At 39.5% G+C, this 20,000-nt stretch overlaps 1 protein-coding gene across 2 annotated transcripts in view; it reads right to left on the reverse strand.

Annotated features, from left to right (window-relative positions):
- Window positions 1-283: 283 nt before the first annotated feature.
- The window catches only part of LOC129751359 (probable ribonuclease ZC3H12B), a 62,808-nt gene continuing 43,091 nt past the window's right edge, over window positions 284-20,000 (reverse strand). For both annotated transcript variants that reach the window (XM_055746815.1, XM_055746816.1), the window contains exons 2-5: window positions 18,808-19,545; window positions 2,909-3,395; window positions 2,217-2,851; window positions 284-2,147 (exon numbers count right to left, since the gene is read on the reverse strand). In XM_055746815.1, the coding sequence (XP_055602790.1) occupies window positions 1,806-2,147; window positions 2,217-2,851; window positions 2,909-3,395; window positions 18,808-19,545 (2,202 nt within the window). In that variant the 3' untranslated portion in view covers window positions 284-1,805. The remainder of the gene's footprint in view (window positions 2,148-2,216; window positions 2,852-2,908; window positions 3,396-18,807; window positions 19,546-20,000) is intronic.

A 20,000-nucleotide genomic window follows, 5' to 3' on the forward strand; every position in this document is an offset into this window, starting at 1 on the left:
AGAGAACAAGAGGTTTTAATTGCACCACAATGAACAATCAATTGCACAGTGGGACTATTTTTTTTTTTTTTTAGTTTTTCTTTTATTGGAACCCCGTTTTGAAAAATAGTTAATTAGGTAAATCTTGAACATCTTGAACATGTCTTCAGGAGAAAAAAATCGAGATTTCAGATTATAATACAAATGCAATGGTATTTTTGAATAGTTAGTAAACTAACTACTAACAATATTGTACAGTTGAAGATGGCTTTCTTTTTAGTTCTAGATTAGGTAAACTCGAAACTGCTTTAAATACGGTCTTGTATATTAGCTTCAGATTCATCATTTTCTTCTTCATCTGGATAATGGTTATAAGATTTTTACACTTTACTTTTTATATGCATAGCATGTGTAGTACACGTTCTTGATTCACTTCTCTTTAGGTTTATGTACTGTTTCACTAATACCATCTGTCGTATGCATCCGATGATGTCAATTAAAATGCGGATGGTTTTCTTACACCCTCAGTTGAGTTTTTAGTTCCAAAACAATCGATTTTTGATGAGTTAGAAAAAACATTTGGTGATTTAAAACATTCGAGGCTAATGATTTTAATAACTACCTCAATAAAATTGCCTGCAAAAGGGTTTTTCTTCAATTTTGATGATTGCTGTGCTCTGTGCTACCGATTAATATGATAAAGAATTGAAAGTTATCAACAGAACGAAACTTTTGGATGTTTTTCTTGTGTTTGCGATAGATTTTTCGTTTGCTAGTTCGTACAACCTCTGTCAGCTTGTGTGGATTTTTGTTCCGGTTCCTATATGTTTGTGAAACCGGATGCGCTGCACAAGATTTAGGTACTACACCAAATAATCAATGGTCCACACACATCAACAAAAGTGCTTCAATATGAAGTTACACGGATTTCTTGTTCTTTTTCGGGACTGACATAAAATGTTTGAGGGGATAATTCACCGTACACTATACATATTTAGATAATCTAGCAGCTAAAAACTGGTGGCCGCTGTCTACTTCCGAGAACGATTTTGTCTTTCCGACAAAATGCGCGGAGTAACACAGACCCTTTCGAAATGAGTGCATTTAAGTCGGATGTGTACTATTTTGTTGGTAATCATTGAGCTGTTTGATTATTTTTTTTTTTTCATTTGTTGGAAAACTTTGCGGATTTCAGTTTAAAATGGGTTGAGAGAAAGAAAAGATGTCTCAGCGCTTGTGCATGTAATGTTATTTTGCTTGCTTGCTTGCATAGTTCTAGTGATATATAAAGTTAACAGAAAACAGAATTAACAATTGTCAATGGTTAAATAGGTAATAATAGTAATTCTAATAGAGTAAAGAACGATAACAAAGACTAAATATAAAAATGCTACCGCGAATAGAAATTGTGCTAGATTAAAATTTGAGATTAGAACATGTTGAATGATTGATGTGTGCAAGGTTACACTTTGTAAACTTCGAATTTTTATATAAACGATTGGAAGCGACAATTTGAACGACGTTAAGTTGTGTTTTTTTAGTAATTATCTGCTTTTATAAAAGAGGAATAAACTTTTGGCACCTAAAGTTTTAGAGTGGTTTGTTTTCGTTTTGTTTTTCTCTAATAACACTGGCTGAGTATTTCATTTTAATGTACAGAAACAGATATTTTGCTTTCAATCCTGAAGTCCTCTAGGAGAATCCTCATGTCAGAAAAAAAACGATGTTTTAGATCGTTTGGGACGAAAAATCCACTTCGATCAACAGTTAACAATATGTACATCTTATTTCATACATATCGCTCCTCGGTAAGGAAAACGATAAACTTACATTTTCGGAAACATGGTCAGAATAGCAGCACATATCTTCTGTGGATTCGTTTCATCGGGATACATCTGCATCACCGCCTGGACCTGTTCTTCGGGGAAAATACTGGCAAGATGGTAGTGCAGTCGACGTCGTTGTTCTTGCAGCTGTTGATGGACAGCTACCTGAGACGAGGTCGACGGAGGTGGTGCTTGTGAACCAATAATACCGGTCGAATTCGATCCTGTCGCCAACGTGGGCGGTGGCCAAAGGTTTATATGTGGTTCCGATGAGGATGCTGGAGGAGGACCAGTGTTCCACGGCCGTGAGGGATCTGGAGCTGATGATATGCGTGTTACGTTCTGGAAAATTGAAAAGTATGTTAAATAGGTATTATTTGTTTAAAAAAGAAGACCGATCAATAAGCGTACCTGGTGCAGATCCCACTGTGCTGCAGGGTTAGGTCTGGCGCCACCACTGAGCGACGGGGCTAATGGACGATGTGGTGATAGCTGTGCCGACGAATGATGTTGTGGTGGTGCCTGTTGGTTGGCGCCAGAAACCGAGCCTGGGGTGACATTACGCTGCATCTGGTAGATTCGTGGATCGCATCCTGCGGGGTTAAGCGTTAGCTGCCGGTGTAATTTCCTGTGTAGATTTACACTAGGATCAACACCACTTGCTGACGAATCGATGGACTGTTGTTGGGGCTGAACTTGCTGTTGTGACGGCGATGGTTGACCCGGAGATGGAGGCTGTGTTTGTTGTCGGGCCCACAGTGATGTACCGTAGTTATTCGAATGATGTAACTGATTGTACGTTTCCTTAGAAATGTTCTCTATGCTATGAGATTTAGGGAATATTTGAGAATCGACTAAATTGTGCGGTAGCGACAGAGGGGACAAATCCCAATTCGATCGGTTTGGGTTCTGTAAGTAAGGATGTTGCTGCAGGTGGAGAGTTTGTGGTAACTGTGGTTGTTGAGTCAGTTGATCTCCTAGATTAACTCCAAACATCGAATTGCTACTGTTGCCACTATCTGTGGGAACATTCGATCGTGTGCGACCTAAAAAAAAGGAACATATGAACTAAAATCAACTAGCAAAACTCAATTCTAACTTACAAAGAGCCTTTCGTTTGTCATTTGTTGGACTAGTTTCATTGCTACTGTTTGAAAGTGGTACGCTGAGTGATTTCCCCTGTACCACAGTGCGGGCTCCACCCCCACTACTACTGCTTCCGGATTCAGCTCCAACACTACTCCGAGCCTGTAGATGCCGGGCAGCATACTCGGACAGCCGTTCAGTCACCGATTTGTGTGGCATGCTGCCCCGTTCCGGGTGATAAAATTTGCACTTATTGCCATAGGTACATTTCTTTCCGTAAGGACACTGCAAGGGCGGGTCTGTTTTACGTGGCTGTACTCGCAAAAAGTTATCCAATGTGGGCCCAGAACGTCCAAGAGGGTCATCAGGTGGCATAAAGCGATCGTTCACAAAGGAGTACATAAGTACACGTTCTTCGACGACCTTTTTGAATTCGGAGCTTTCCTGCACCAGATCTCGGTAGTTATCGTTAGATACCACGATGCCATCGTTCTCTGCAGCGAGCTGTTAAAAGACGAAAAAAAATGTATCCATTAAGAAACGTTGACAAAAGTATTAGCGGTATTAGCGTTGGCGTACTGATGGACCATTAAGAATCATTCAAATGTTACTGTAGGATGAGATGAAGGATATGACGAAAAGAAATCAAATTTAATTAAAAATAAATTAAAATAATAGTTGTATTCGGCAACACTGAAGCTAAATAAAATAAAATAAATTTCATTGGCAGCACTAGCCAAACAAACAAAACAAAGTCAGTCATTGATCTATTCTTGTGAGCGACAGACGTGTTTAAGTGAATCTCTGAATTGAGATTCGTAAAATCACGACAGTTACCTAACGCGATTTTCGTTCATTTTCAATTCCCCTCTACTACGTACCAAATCCGTAATAAATATTCTGTTTGCCTAACACAGCTAGATAGATATCCCGCATCACGTACAAAATCGAAGTTATATCTAAATAACGTTTAAAAGCTGATGAAAATACTTTCAGAGACCTTCAACATTCGCAATTTTCCGTTGCATAGGGAAGGTTCTTAAAAACACTAGATCGTCTGATTATCTTTCAAGATCCCAAGAGTTGCATAAATAACTACAGAAACCGAAAAACGTCCAAAACGCAAAAATCTGGAGTTACAGTAGTCGGGCATTTTTGAAGGATCTAGCAGTTAATTTGCTTTTTGAAAAACACTTCATACTAGTTTAAGAATCTTGAAGTTTACATGATTACATGTTAACATGAACTACAGAAATGTACGCGAAACTCGGAAAAATGGATTGGATGTTAAGGTCATGCCTATGAACAACAATTTTGAAGGTTCAATACGTTGCATCAGGTGGTTACGTATTCGAACTATGTTTTCACGCTTTGTGTGTGCCTGCCATTTGTGTTTCATATGAGTCCCTTGAACCGAAGGGCTATAAGCACTGACCACTGATCGGTGGTTATAAGTGTATTATTTAACAGTTCAGTGTTGAGGATGTCAAGGGATGGTTCGTTGGGGAATGTTTAAGATTGAAAACTATGAGGGCTGAGCTGAAATCGCTTCTTGGCCTGCTAGAAGACCACATGCCAAATTTCAGTTCATTTTATTTTCTCTGGAGGTCGCAGCGACCATCAAGTTTGTATTGACATTCGACAGGATTTGCTATAATAGCTAAACTGCAAAATCCAATTTAGGACTTAATTTCACACATTTCTTTTGAAGATCGTAAGATGATTCGAGTTTGAGTTCGACAAAAAGGTGTAAACGTAGAAGAGAGATGTGCCAATCCTAACAATGATCGGTTAAAATTCTTTGTCGTTCAAAATTGTACGGGACAAGAGGCTATTCGGTGATGGTGCCCTTGAGAACGTACATGTGTACACACATGTGCGTATCGTGGGATAAAAAGCTTTGGTTAGAGAATGACTAAAATAATGGAACTGATTTTTCAACACCATAACCTATCCAGGACATGTCGAATTCCTGCCGTGGATTTTTTAGGTTTCATTTAATCTCAACATTAGGATATTTTTTTAAAAATGATTGACATTTATTTATATTAAAGAATTTTCAGATGAGGAAATAAAAAAGAGAGGCGTGTATATGATTGACAAAATTCCTATACAGCATTTATGATCGTCTCTATCGCATTCCATGATATGCAAATTGGTTGCGTTTGAGTGACCATTTCATGAAAAATTCCATTTCCATGTGAAAGAGTAAGACAAAACTATGACCATAATGAGCATATGAGCATATTTTTATTATAAACTCTAGGTTTCCCACCGATGCAATTTGCGGGTGCTTGATTAATAATGTTAAGCTTGTTAAATAAAAGAAGCATATGATGCGTACAGGTAGGAGGGGGTAATATGCCCCTCCTACAAGAAGGGCGATAAATTGGACTGTAAGAACTACCGAGCGATCACTGTCCTCAATGACGCCTACAAAGTGTTGTCCCGAATCATACTTTGCAGCCTAACGCCCCAAGCAAACAGATTCGTGGGAAGTCATCAGGCCGGCTTCATGGAGGGACGGTCTACGACGGACCAGATCTTCACATTGCGGTAAATACTTCAAAAATTCCGGAAACAACAACGCACTATCTATTCATAGACTTCAAAACCGCATCCGATAGGATCGACCGCGACGAGATATGGAAATCATGGACGAGAATGGTTTTTTTCCGGAAAGCTGACCAAAGTGATCAAGGCGACGATAGATGAAACGCAGTGCTGTGTGTGGATTTCGGGTGAATTGTGAGTTCATTTGAATCACGCAGGGGGTCTCAAAAAGGTGTTGATCCTGCATAATGTTAAACGTGGCGCTAGAAAGTGTTATTCGACGAGCGATGGGCGAAATGCAACGATTTGCAACAGATCCAATCAACTTATCTGCTTTGCCGACGGCATTGATATGGTCGGCAGAACAACTGCGAAAGGAGGCGGGAGGAGATCTAATGCAAACTAAAACGCGAAGCAGGAAGGTTTGAGCTAATGATTGATACGTCCAAGATTAAGTGTATGCTGGCATGCAGATCCCAGACTGATCAAGCCCGCTGGTCCAGTAATAACAACACAGCAAATTTTATTTTGCTGGAAACCAGCTAAATTTTGCTGGTTTCAGCAAAATATCCCTACATATGAGGTGCTTGGGATCAGAGGGGTGCAAGTGCCAGTATGATAGTTTCAAGAATACGTGCTTCACAGTTGTGAAGGTGCCCGACTTTTCATATATTTTTCGAATTCGAGCAGTTTTATTTCAACAAATTTAAACAAATCGAGTTATGTACCAGATGTACATACATCGAAACATGTAGGATCGTTAGGTATACTTAACTCAAAATTGATGATTTTGGACTTGCACCCCTCTGATCCTGAGGGCCTCATATATAATACAATTTCGGTTTTTTTTATGAAATGTCAAAAAATAAAAATTGTAGATTTTAATAAGTCGGCGCATCCCCACACAATCAACACAAAAGAACCCACTTTGTACTGAAATTGATACAAAACATGTCTCAAATAATTTGAATCAATATCCAATAGCACAGCGCTCAGCTATGATTTGTTTTAAGATCCTAATTTGAAAGCTTATATGGATTGCAACGTATATGCTATTTTTTTTGTGTTTTTCTTAACTTTTGTAATCGGTCATTTTTGTTATTTTGATATTAAGGTTATTTTTAGCGTTTTTTCATACTTATCATTTCTATCTGTTTTGACAGTTTAATAATTTTTGTAATTTTTTCAGTTTATTTTGGTCATTTTTTTCTGTATTTCCATAATTTTTGTTATTACTGTTTCGTTGCAGGAAACGGAAAGCTCAAATGTTGATAGGAAATCTTGGTTAGAGTACTGGTAACTCTAACATCGACAACAGTCCAAAGTTCTGGTAACTTCACTGACGTCGATAGGGATAACTTTCTTGGTACTTGGATTCACAAAACCACACTTTTGTATTTGGGAATACTTTATTTTTACTTAGGACACGAGCTTGAGGATGCACTAGTACTAACTGAAGGTTGGAACAATACTCACTGAAAGGTGGAATATCACTAACTCAAATACAGAATAATACTAACTCACAAATTACTCGACTCTGTATTTATATGCTAATGGAATGTTCTGGAAACTACGGAATCATATCACTGAATTAAGTATAAAATATTCTAGATTCTTCTAAGGAATTATAATGGAACTTTCTAGAAACATCAGAAAATACAATGATATAGGAATGAAACATTCTGGAACCTTCTATGGTAGAACATGCTAAATAGTAATGGAATATTCTGGAACTTCCATAATGGAACATGCTAGTAACTGAACTTGCTGAACATAGAATCTTCTGGAGTATTCTTCAAGCGTATTGGTATACGCTGGAACAATTACTGTTTCATTTTTGTTATTTTAATACATATTTAACAGTTTTGGTAATTTTGTTATTTTCGTTATTTTTCAGTTTAGCTTTTTCGCCAATTAAGTTAATTAAATCATTTATGTCTTTTTGTTGTCAATTCTTTTGGATTGTTTTTGTCATTTTCGTAAATTTCCTTATTTTGGTAATTTTTAGCATGTTTGCACTTTTGTCTTTTTTGTCGTTTTTCTCTTTTTTTTTTGTCATTTTGTCAAAGTTTTCTGAATTTTATACTTTTTCTTACTTATATGTCTTATTGTCAGTTTTGTTGAGGGGCCGTTCACTTACCACGTCAACAACTTAGGGAGAGGAAGAGTTTTGGAAAAGTTCACGTTTGTCCACGGAGAAGAAAATGGGGGTTTTACAAATGTATATATACATATATATATATATATATATATTTATTGCATGTTCATGAGACTGGCCCATAACAAAGAAAATCCTTATATTTCACGCGGCACCCCTAGGATGGTGCCTTTAGGTGAAAAAATGACTTTCTGAAGGGGTCAGGTCATTTGGCAGAAGCACGAGTTGGCACAAAGGACTTGAAATTTGTATGGAGATTTTCGGAAATATGTATGAAAAAATCGACATACTTTCAGAAGATTGTAACGCGATACGAGTTGACTGTGATGAGTTATCCGCAATTGAATGTGGGATTTATTTTTGCATTTCATCGATATATCGTGAACGGTGAGATTGATGAAATTTTAAAAGTTACAGTAGGGGAGATGAAGGCATAACGAGCACCCGAGGCATAATGAGAACTACGCTTTTCTACGAAAGTGCGTATTTTCTTAAATAAATTTTCACGAGGATTTGTTTCGTACTTCCTATAGTATTAATTTTTCACAAAAACAGGAATCTCCTTATCATCTTTACAGAGATATTTAAAAAAAACTAGCTTGGTTCTCAAGTTACGAAAATATTATAATTTTTGAGCACCACGAAATAAGCTCTTATGATCTTAAAATAACCTTGATTGTTGGCACCGCTGGCAACCATGGTCAGAGAGGCGACGCTGCTGAGTGACGGATACGGTAGAGCGCTGCCGCGCTTGTCAAATTGACAGATTCGGCGGTTGAGATGAAGACGAAAATTTTCATTAGTTTGAGGAAATCCAACGCCTACAGATCGTTGCCCCTTAGTCTAATCTTTATCAGTGAAAGTTTCTATATTTTCCTCGTGAGTTGAGTGATTGCAAAGGTGAACTAGTACACCTCGTCATTCTTATTCGTAAGTTTCTGAATAATTACTAATATGAACTGATTAAAATAACAATTTAATGTCATGTAGGCAAGCCTAGCAGAAGGCAAACTGCACCAATTGTTCGGGCAGAAAATAAGGGATCAAACCATTTATTGTAAGTTAACAATTAAACCAACTCCCTTCTGTATCTAATAAATTGAACTTATTTTAGTTTGAGCCTAAGGCTAATCATCCAAGCGCTTCAAAAACGGTTTTTATTCCCCGTCCGAACAAAACTCAAAAATAAATGAGTTCGGCTCAAAGGATGGAAAATGAGGTTAGGAACCATAACCTCCAACAAGAGCCTAATGCCGAAGCAACTGCCTATGATTGTGCTCTGTGTGATGAGCCAAACCATGTCGACCACCATATGGTCCAGTGTGACACCTGTCCGCGCTGGTTCCACTACACCTGCGCCGGTGTTACTGAGGAGATAGAGGACAAACCATGGAGCTGCCCTACTTGCTCATCCGATAAACAAGCTGATGTCGCCGGTGGTGAATCTCAGGAGGATATTTCGATCCTTGAGTCCCTGGATTTGGGTGCACGGAAGGATGCACGCTGGAAGCGGAACGAGGTACAGCAAAAAGCTGCCGACGAACAGCACCAACGCGATTTGCTGTTGATGAGGGAAATGCGGCGGCGAAATTTTCAACGACAACTGCAGCGTGAGCAGCAGCAGCGCTTGGCGCAGCTCGAACTGGAACGCGAGATGCTGGAGATGAGACGGAAGGCTGATGAAGAGTACCAGGTACAGCGTAGACAACTGTGGGGTACCTACGGAATCAATCCACAATCGCAGGGCTACCCAGGCACGATGAATATTCCACGGCACTCAGTTGGTGGTGAAGAGCAAATAAAATTTCCCGCTGGTCCACAATCGTACCCAGCATATTCGACGCCGTTGTCCGGAAGTAATCCCCCTACGGTGCCGATGACACCACTGCGGAATCCAGGAGTGTATCCAACAAGAGCGGCTCCCAGCAATTCGAACGTACCGATCGTTCCTCATCCTCTCCCCATGTACCAGTTGCCACCTCCGCCTCCGGAGAAAATTGATGGCTGCAATCCTTCGAATGTTCCAGTGAATCTGGCAACCAGGCACAACCCGCTGTCAAATCGCGGTCTGCCATTAGAGGAACCAGTGAATCCAGAATCTTCGAACCAATTTCGGTATTCGGCCACGCATCACGTACATCTAGGGGGCCCAGTGGGTCCATGCGATCCGCCCAATCCGCCTCCACATTCGGATGCACAATGGCCGCAAGTACCTTTGCCACCTGTAGCCGAGTTGACCAGGGCACAGATCGCTGCTCGAAAAGGACCGTTCTGCAAACTACCTACCTTCAGCGGAGATCCCGAGGAATGGCCGCTGTTTTACAGCAGCTACATCAATGGAAACTTGGCGTGCAACTGGTCGAATTTAGACAATCTTGGGAGACTGCAGGAGGCAATTCAAAATCCAGCGCGCGCTAAAGTTCGCCACCATTTGATGCTGCCTGAAACGGTACCGGAAGCCATCGAAACACTCCGGAGGCTTTATGGGCGCCCGGAACAAATTATTTCTGCGCTTGTGCGCAAGGCGCAGAATGCGAAGCCGCCATGTCTGGAAAATCCAGTAACTTTTTCGGATTTCGGCATCATCGTACAGCAACTCACCGATCACCTGATTGCGTCCGGACTCCGGGATCACTTAGTGAATCCACATCTTATTGATATCCTTGTGGCCAAGCTTCCTGGTCAGACGCAGATCGAATGGATCCGCTACAGACGTCAGCAAGGTTGTTCTACACTGAAAACCTTTTCCGATTTCATCACCGCCATCGGAGCCGATGCTTTAGAGCTGGAACATATTAACCGGATGCCCGACTACAACAAGGAGAGACCGAAGACAGAAAAGCTGAGTACGGAGAAGAAAGGGAAGGAAAAAAGTACCGAAGGTTTCCTGCTCACCCACATCAATGAGTTCGAAAACAGGCAGAGCCGGTTACCATGTAGCTTCTGTAATCGAACGGATCATCGCACGAGATATTGTGACGATTTTGCGAAGCTTTCCTGGGAAGACCGCGTGGAGAAGGTGGCTAAATTGAAACTTTGTAATCGTTGCCTCAATGAGCACGGTGAGTCAAAGTGTCGTTTTTCTCAAAAATGTAACGTTGGGAGTTGCCAAGAATCACATCACCCACTGTTGCACCCACCGATCAACAGCAAAAGTACGCAACTTATAGTCACAACTGATTGCAACGCTCACAGTGTGCTTCCCCAACCACCGGTGATTTGCCGGATGGTACCTGTCCGAATCATTAACGGAGAGCAGTCTATGTCGATAGACGTAATCGCCTTTTTGGATGAAGGTTCTTCGTACTCTTTGGTCGAGCGTGATATTACAGAACAGATTAAGCTTTGCGGTGAGCCGCAACCACTGCTCGTCAAATGGACAGCCGGTATTTCGCGCCTGGAACGCGACTCGAAGCGAGTGAATCTGTCGATTTCCGCCCTTGATTCACCGGAGCAGTTTTTGTTGAAAGACGTGCACACTGTTGAACATCTGAAACTCCCTGAGCAAAAGTTTATTTTCGCTGATGTCGTCGGAAAGCACCAGCATCTGAAAGGTTTACCTGTTAGTGACTACCGAGACGATTCGCCGAGAATTTTGATTGGACTCAAACATCTTCACGTCTTTGCACCGTTGGAATCTCGCATTGGAGCTCCCGGTGAACCAATTGGAGTTCGCACACTTTTAGGATGGACAGTGTATGGTCCGCAGGAATTTACTTCTTCAGTCGAAGTTCTTGATCATCATAACAAAGACCCAGCTGATCACGAACTTTATGATGATTCTCAGAAGCGGATGACAACATTTGAGCGAAAGTCCAATGATCCATATAAGAGGAAATTGGCCGTAGAGTATCCGGATGCGGTAGCGAAAATGGTTGATAATCCTTGCTTCTCCTCTGACCTCGATAGCGCTTATTCGATGGTGAGAGTAGTCGCAATGTGGTTTAGTTCAAACTTCAGCTGGAAACCCAATTCTTCCTCAGTCCCTTGCTTTGAAATGATTATGACGGGACTTTCGATGTCAACCAAGGAGCAGCACAAGGTCGAACAAACAAATCTAGCTCAGTCTTTGCGGAACCAGTACAAACGATCTCAAAAACTAACAAACATCCTGTGGCGATGCTGGGTCAAAAGGCATGTTCCAGTCATCGATCAATCAACGAAGTGGCATGCCGATAGCCACCCGCTTGGTGGCCTGATGAACATCGCCGACGACAACAACAGGAAGGATGGATCTAGAAGTATTGTCAAGCAGATCATTTTGGGGCGAGATGCAGTGGTTCGTAAAGCTGTTTCGTGTTTGGCAAATGAAAGGCAGCCGCGACACCCGGTGAGCAAGCTTGCGGTGCTTGAGATTGGAGGTAAATCCAGTCAGGAACAGGACCCTGGACTAGAGTTACGGTGGGGGCTGTTGGCACCGCTGGCAACCATGGTCAGAGAGGCGACGCTGCTGAGTGACGGATACGGTAGAGCGCTGCCGCGCTTGTCAAATTGACAGATTCGGCGGTTGAGATGAAGACGAAAATTTTCATTAGTTTGAGGAAATCCAACGCCTACAGATCGTTGCCCCTTAGTCTAATCTTTATCAGTGAAAGTTTCTATATTTTCCTCGTGAGTTGAGTGATTGCAAAGGTGAACTAGTACACCTCGTCATTCTTATTCGTAAGTTTCTGAATAATTACTAATATGAACTGATTAAAATAACAATTTAATGTCATGTAGGCAAGCCTAGCAGAAGGCAAACTGCACCAATTGTTCGGGCAGAAAATAAGGGATCAAACCATTTATTGTAAGTTAACAATTAAACCAACTCCCTTCTGTATCTAATAAATTGAACTTATTTTAGTTTGAGCCTAAGGCTAATCATCCAAGCGCTTCAAAAACGGTTTTTATTCCCCGTCCGAACATTGATCTATAATGTACGCACTGCAACATGATGTACACATTGTTTCTCAATTTTTACCATCATAAAATTTTTGATTTTTCACTTTTATCAATTTTAAAACACGTTTTTACTTAAATTTATTGACTAGGGGCATATAGAGCACCATATTATCGAGGCATAATGAGCATTTTCTGCCGTAGAATCTAGCAGCGAATTAAAATTGATTTATAGCGCCACACCTTGACTAGTTTTCATCCGACAATTTAGCCTATTGGTAAGGTGTCGGAGAGGTAATCAAAAGACTAGAGTTAGATTTCTGTTCGAGGTGATTTTTTTCCATTCACAATTCATGATTGATTTTTTTATTGTTACATTATACGGCTAGTAGCATCATCCTCCGAACAAAGCACTTAATGTATGAGGGTGCGTGAATTGTTTGTATTCTACAAACAGACCAAGATTATTTTGTTATTGCTTTGTTTGATGAATCTACGACTCACCTGACTTCATCGAATTGAATTCGCTGCTAGATTCCCCGGCAAAAACGCACATCTTGCTCTGATTAATGGTGCTCATACTGCCTCAGGGGGGGTTCTCATTATGCCTCCACAGTGGCTGGTTTTCAGCTTCTGGCAAAATTTTTTAAAATGCATTTTTTAACGTTTTCATCTAGTTTTTCACGTTTCAGCCCGTTAGGGAATAGGCTTTTCAAGTGTCTGAACACGAAACAATAATGTAACCTCCATATTATAGCTATTTTCTATGGTTAAATAACCGTTTTCCTTAAGGTGGCCATTATGCCCCCATCTCCCCTACCGTTCATAAATGTATAGAAATTAGAAGCACGCGCACTGTCACTTTGACTTTGAACATCCATAACTTTTTACTCTGATGATATATTTTGATCAAATTTTCTGCGTAAGATAAATCAACTATCACACTATTTATCACAAAATTTAAGCTTTCTGGAGTTTGTGTGGCCAGAGATACAGTAATTCTACGAAAATAGGACTTTTTGGACTTTTACAATTCAAACTGCGATATCTCAGAAACTACCCAACTATTCTTATTGAAATTTTGCAGAGTGATTGTTGAAATATAAAGTTAAAATGTCTGAAGTTTTTGTAAAGTTCTATCGATGGGATAAAAAATTACGCGATGTATAATATTTCAGGCATGAACCTTAAAATGCGATCCATAGAATTTTGGACGATTCATGAGCAAGGTTGCCGAAATCACAGAAAAATCTTTAATTTCACAGAATTTTGGGAAAATTTTCATGACAGAATCTGTGTCACAGAATACAGAATTTTGGAAAAATTCACAGATTTCACAGATTTTATTCAATTTTGTACGTTTTTCAAAAATTCTATTTATTTTGTATTTTGGTATTTTCATTTTGATTTCGAAAATCATGATAAGATTCTTAATTTTAAAAGATTTTTCTCGAGCGAAATGTAAAAAAGACCCAATTTTCCATGACTTTCAATTAAATTAATGCTATTTCCATCACAGAAAGCTATCACAGAATTTCTCGATTAAATCACAGAAATTCAGAATTTTATTTCTCAAAAACACAGATTTTTTTTCGGTAACCTTGTTCATGAGAACGATTTCTTTTCCATCCACAAATCAGTAAAATAATGTCTGAAAAAAGGAATGAAGAAACAAAAAAAATCAAGAAATGATCATTTTGTGTTTTGAAACCAGAATCTCACCAAATTGTTTAAGGTTTTTTATTGAATCAGATTTACTGGTTGTTTAACCAAAAATATAATTTTCTTATGGAAACATTCGTCCAAAATTCTATAGAAATCGCATTTTCAGGTTCATTCTTGAAACATTGTACACCGCAGAACTTTTGATCTTATCAATAGAATTTTACAAAAACTTCAGACATGTTAACTTTAAATTTCAACAATATCTCTGCAAAATTTCAATAAAAAACGTTGCGTAGTTTCTGAGATATCGCAGTTTGAATGATAGAAGTCCAAAAAGTCCGATTTTTGTAGAATTACTGTTTCTCTGGCCACACAATCTTTAGAAAGCTCAAATCTCGTGATATGATAGTGTGATAGTTGATCTATCTTACGCAGAAAATTTGATCAAAATATATCATCAGAGAAAAAAGTTATGGAAGTTCAAAGTCAAAATGTGTTGAGATCACAGTAGCGATCGCCTCATCACCAACCAAACCATTGCTAGGAGCAACCTAACAAACAGTTGTTACCTAGCTGTTATTTTCCAGTCCAATCTTAATAGCCGTTCAAACCAGTCGAAATACACTTAAGCTCTGCAAATTAATAAACGCGTTTTCCTATTGATTCCGAGTCAGTTTAAATTAAGTCCCAGTTGTTAATTTAAACTCAATAGGTTATGGGCACCACCACGAAGGAACTCGCGCACGGAATCCAACAGTTCAACGGAAATGCGGCGGAATTTGCGAACTGGAGCTACCGGGTTCGACTGTACTTAAAGGCGGCAGGTGTCTCGGCAGTTCTGGACGGAGAGCCTCCGGTAACAGCTGCTGAGAGGAGAGCGTTTGAAGCATTGGATGCGAGGGGGCAGTCATTGCTGGTAAGCTGCCTAGCAGACGAAGTCCTTGAGGTCGTGCGTGAGAAGGCAACAACCAGGCAAATGTGGGAGAGTCTTCAGGCTACATTTGCCAAAAAGTGTGTTGCTGATCGGACCATCACGCGGAAGCAGCTGTCCAGACTACGGTTGAAGGAAGGTGGTGACATGCGGAGCCACCTGGTTGAATTTGACGGGCTGGTTAGGAAGCTGAAAACGGCAGGGGCAAAAATGGAAGAAGAGGATATCGTTTCGCAATTGTTTAACACACTCCCAGACTCCTACGATCCACTCGTTACGGCACTAGAAAGCGTGAACGAGGAGGTTTCCTTGGAAACAGTTAAACAACGGTTGCTAGCCGAAGAAGCAAAACGATCTGATCGTGAAGAGACGTCTACCGACTACCAATCAGCTTTTTCTGGAAACCGTTACGGTAAAAAACAAGGACCGCAAATGAGAGGCAAATGCCACAGGTGTGGTAAGTCAGGGCATTGGAAACGAGAATGCAAGAATGAACCGAACGAAAATGAAAACGGAACAAACTTGGAGAGCAATCGGTTTGTTAGTTTCTTGGCCGGATGGGATTCATACTCCGGAAGAAATCAACGATGTGTGGTGTTCAAGCTGGACTCTGGTTGTAGTGACCATCTCATTAGCAACAGGTCGCTCCTTACATCAAGTCGTGATCTGAAGGATCGGATTAGCATCAACGTAGCAAAGAAGGGACAGGTTATGTTTGCAAGAACGAGCGGCGAAATCAGCGGGAGAAGCAACAAAAATTTCACCTTGCATATGAAAGAAGTGCTGGTTGTCTCTGACCTACGGGAAAATTTAATGTCCGTAAAGAAATTAGCAAAAGCGGGAGTCTGCGTCATCTTTTCTGGGCGCACAGTGATTCTGAAGAAGGGCTTCGATGTTTTGGCCACAGGAAGACTCCATGGAAATTTCTACGAAATTGAATTGTTCGTCGAGGAGAGACAGGCAAACTTGTGCGAGCTAGAGGGGGATCCAGATGTTGGAGCAGAATCAAGAGTTGACAAAAATGTATCTGGCGATTCGGTCATTGGCGTTTACCATGGACACGCGACACCCGAAGCGATCCCTTCACACTCAAAACGACGTAAAATTTATGGATGTTCGTCGTCGAGGTCCAACGGAAGGGAGCACGGGCTCCCTGAGGTAAATGATTCAGAGGAGAATGGACTGCAATCAACACAGAAAAATCACGAAGAGCGGTTCGTGAAAGGCCCAAGCAGTTTGAAAACTCAAATGTACAACTGGACGTCCCACGTTAATGATGGCGGTAGAAATGCTGGTCGATTGAAAATAAGGCGGAAGGCCAAGAGACTGCAGTCAAACCGATTCTCCGAAAGGATGGGAATAGACGATCGAGAGGGGGTGTTGAGATCACAGTAGCGATCGCCTCATCACCAACCAAACCATTGCTAGGAGCAACCTAACAAACAGTTGTTACCTAGCTGTTATTTTCCAGTCCAATCTTAATAGCCGTTCAAACCAGTCGAAATACACTTAAGCTCTGCAAATTAATAAACGCGTTTTCCTATTGATTCCGAGTCAGTTTAAATTAAGTCCCAGTTGTTAATTTAAACTCAATAAAATGACAGAGCGCGAGCTTCCAATTTCTATACAATTATGAACGGTGAAATGCTATTAATTTATGGAATCAGTAGGTACAAGTGCAAATTAAAATGCAAAAAGCCTACAAGAAGTCTCTCCCCTAATTACTATTAATTTTCAGTTTTGTTTTTTTTCCCATTTTGTAATTTTAATCATTTATGTCTTTTTTGTCTTTTCTTTTTCGTTTTCGGCAGTTTTGTTGGTTTTTGTAGTTTTTGATATATTTTTTAATTTTTTCAATGACGACGATGTCAACTTGTTCTGTCATTTTGCTCATTTTTCTATTTTTTCCTTTTCAACATTAATATTAACATTTTTGATGTTTTGTCATTAAATCTTTTTGTCATTTTAAGCTTGTTTGTAATTTTTATCACTTTTAGCATTTAGGACTTTTGTCAGTTTTGTCGTTTTATCATTTTGTCATTATCAGTTTTCTAACTATTTTCATTTTAACATTTTTTGTCATTTTTGTTTCAGTTTTATTAGTTTTTGATGTTTTGGTCACCAAAATTTCAAAAATGCAAAATGTAAAGAATTACTAACATAAAACGAATAATAAAATTGACTAACATGACAATGATAGTAACTACAATACCAGTGGCATTTCTATCTTTTTTGTAATTTTTTACATTTTTTCTTGTTTTATAATTTTTTGTCATTTTTGTTGTAGGGTATGTTTGTAATTTTTAATGTTTTTTTCTTAACATATTTTTCATATCATATTTTGTTATTTATTTTTGACATTCCTGCTATTTTTCCTTTTTTTGTCAATTTTATCACTTCTGTGACTTTTTTATCGTTTTATTCATTTTTGAGATTGTTGGCATTTCTTTTCATTTTTCATCTGCTAGTAAAAAACAATACAAATAATATTGCCGCCGGTCGTGGCCTAGAGGATAGCGTTCCAGTCTTCTAAGCCAGAGTCCATGAGATCGAATCCCGATCACGGCACATATAGTACTCTTTCTGTGGTCTGGTGGTTTTAGCATTTGTTAGATGCTAGCCATAATATCCTTGAAAGATGTACGTTAAGTAAATTAGATCTCTTCAAAGAAACATGAAGTTTCACTGAGATCCTATATGTGTGTGTTCGTTTAAAAAAAAAAAAATATTAAAAATATCTAACGTTTTCTAGCTTTTCATTGCACTTTGGACTTCTATCATAAGAAACGAGAAGCGAGTGAAGAGAGTGTAACATACGCAAAAAGTAGACACAATGCAAGGAATATTTAAAGAAGGTAGTGTCAAGGCAGCCCTGCTCTAGTATAAGTAGGTACATACTGCGACGTCACAATCACGAAAAATTTCTTAATTTACTAGGAAATTTGCCTTTATCATAACTCGAAGAATTTGTTGGAAATTTTCCACTTTTAAAACATGTTATTCTTGCTCTTCAAGATCGGTACGAAAAAAAAAAAGATTTTCGAGTAATTTTTATATAAAATAGACCATCGAAGTTCTAAAAAATGATGGATTTTCCCTACTCAAATTTGCAAAACTTTAAAATTAGTTCAAAGTCTTTCATGGAAATGATCAAGTCAGTGCAGTTTAAGATCCTTATTACAGTAAAGTTATCAAAAACACATACATTTATACAAAACCACAATTATTTATTGGAATTTTAGTAAATCGAGTTAACAATCATTAATTGATGTTAATTGTTCTACATAAGAATTAAATATGGTAAACCGGTTGGATAAAAATCATAACTATCAGTTGAACACTCAATAACTACTAGCCAGACCTTTTTAAAGCTGATTTTTTTTCTCCGTTTTTGCACGTTTTAGCTTCAAGATGACATTGCATTCATTATTAGAGTGAGAAAAAAACATAATGCAATCTTCAAAGGACCAAAAAATTTCATAACATAGTGAAATAGAGGTCTTGCAACACAATTAAAATGAAATTGTAATTCATTTTCGTTCTAAAACGTGTTTTTTTTTTAAATCTGCCATTCGCATATAAATTTTCGGTATATTCGTTTTTGTGACGTCACAAAAAAAAATGTGGATATTATGAAACAAATAAGAACTCATTCAGAACAAATATCCAATAGAAGTAGTGCTACGAACGCAGATTCAAATTAGCGATAACATGAACCAGAAGCTTACCTTCAAAATATATCGATCATCGTAACACACCATCCGCTTGCCGCCAACTAATCGTGAAGGAGTAAAAACCAGCATACGTTCCTTCTCTAGCTCGTTCAGAATATCACCATCCTTAACCGGATTATCCGGTCGGGCACTTTCCTTCCGCCACTTGGGCACAAAAACTGTAATATCTTTGTGACCCCTGTTTTTAAACCAATCCACACACAATCGAATACCACGGCAGGAGAACACTTCCTTATTTCCGTGGCTCATGGCCACATTGCTACCATCTATCACTATTGGACGAAGAGATTCTTCACTGTGTCCCCCACTATTTCCTCCACTAACTCCCGAAACCACTAAACTAGGGGTGCTAAAATCTGCCGAAGAGGCAAGCAACAGGGGATCACTGAAACCACCTTCCGCAGTAAACTCTCCGGATCCTTTGGCACCGGGCTGAGACCCCAGCTTGATCAACTCGGCCAGCAGCTCGTTTTGGGCAGGATTGGGCCCTAACCGTTGCAGAGCCGTCTGAACCAATCGTTCTGTGTAGCCCAACTTGAGGGCAAATTCGACCCGCTGGGTATAGCCCGGCGATCGATCTGGTGATGTATGGCTCACATATTCCGCGAATTCCTGTCCCAAAGTGTCACTGGTTGTGCGCGATACCTGCTCATGGGACAGATCATCACCGTCACAGTCACTGTCGTAGCTGGAGTCCTCGGCCTCTGTTACGCATAACGAATCTAGGTATTGCTGGAAGAGATATGAGAGAAAAAATAAAGTATTACATTGGTGTTTATTATATGACAATAATGTTTGAAGTAAATACATCTATGAGAGCATAACGCGATCGAGTTTAGAATATCCTATACCTACAAGTCAGAAGTCCTGGAGTAGCAGCAACTTATGACAAACAATCTCGAGGCGGATGTTTACCTTGCTGCTGAGCTGGCATTCTCGCGCCATCAAAGCAGCAAAAAAAGTTGAAGAAGCAGCAAACAAGTAAATGAGATGCGGATAAGTTCAGTCCACATGTATGGAATGAAATTCTGTGTACAATAAAACCACGAGGTGTGAGAATCCACAACAACAGAACACTCCAATATAACAACAGATTTTTTTCCTTCTCTGCTGCTGCTGCTGTCGGCCAATGTTTGCATAAGAAAACGTATATAGGAGCTGATAAATGTTTGCAGAAAGACGAACCA

This window comes from Uranotaenia lowii, chromosome 3, assembly GCF_029784155.1.
Source record: "Uranotaenia lowii strain MFRU-FL chromosome 3, ASM2978415v1, whole genome shotgun sequence".
Classification (NCBI taxonomy): Eukaryota; Metazoa; Arthropoda; class Insecta; order Diptera; family Culicidae; genus Uranotaenia; species Uranotaenia lowii.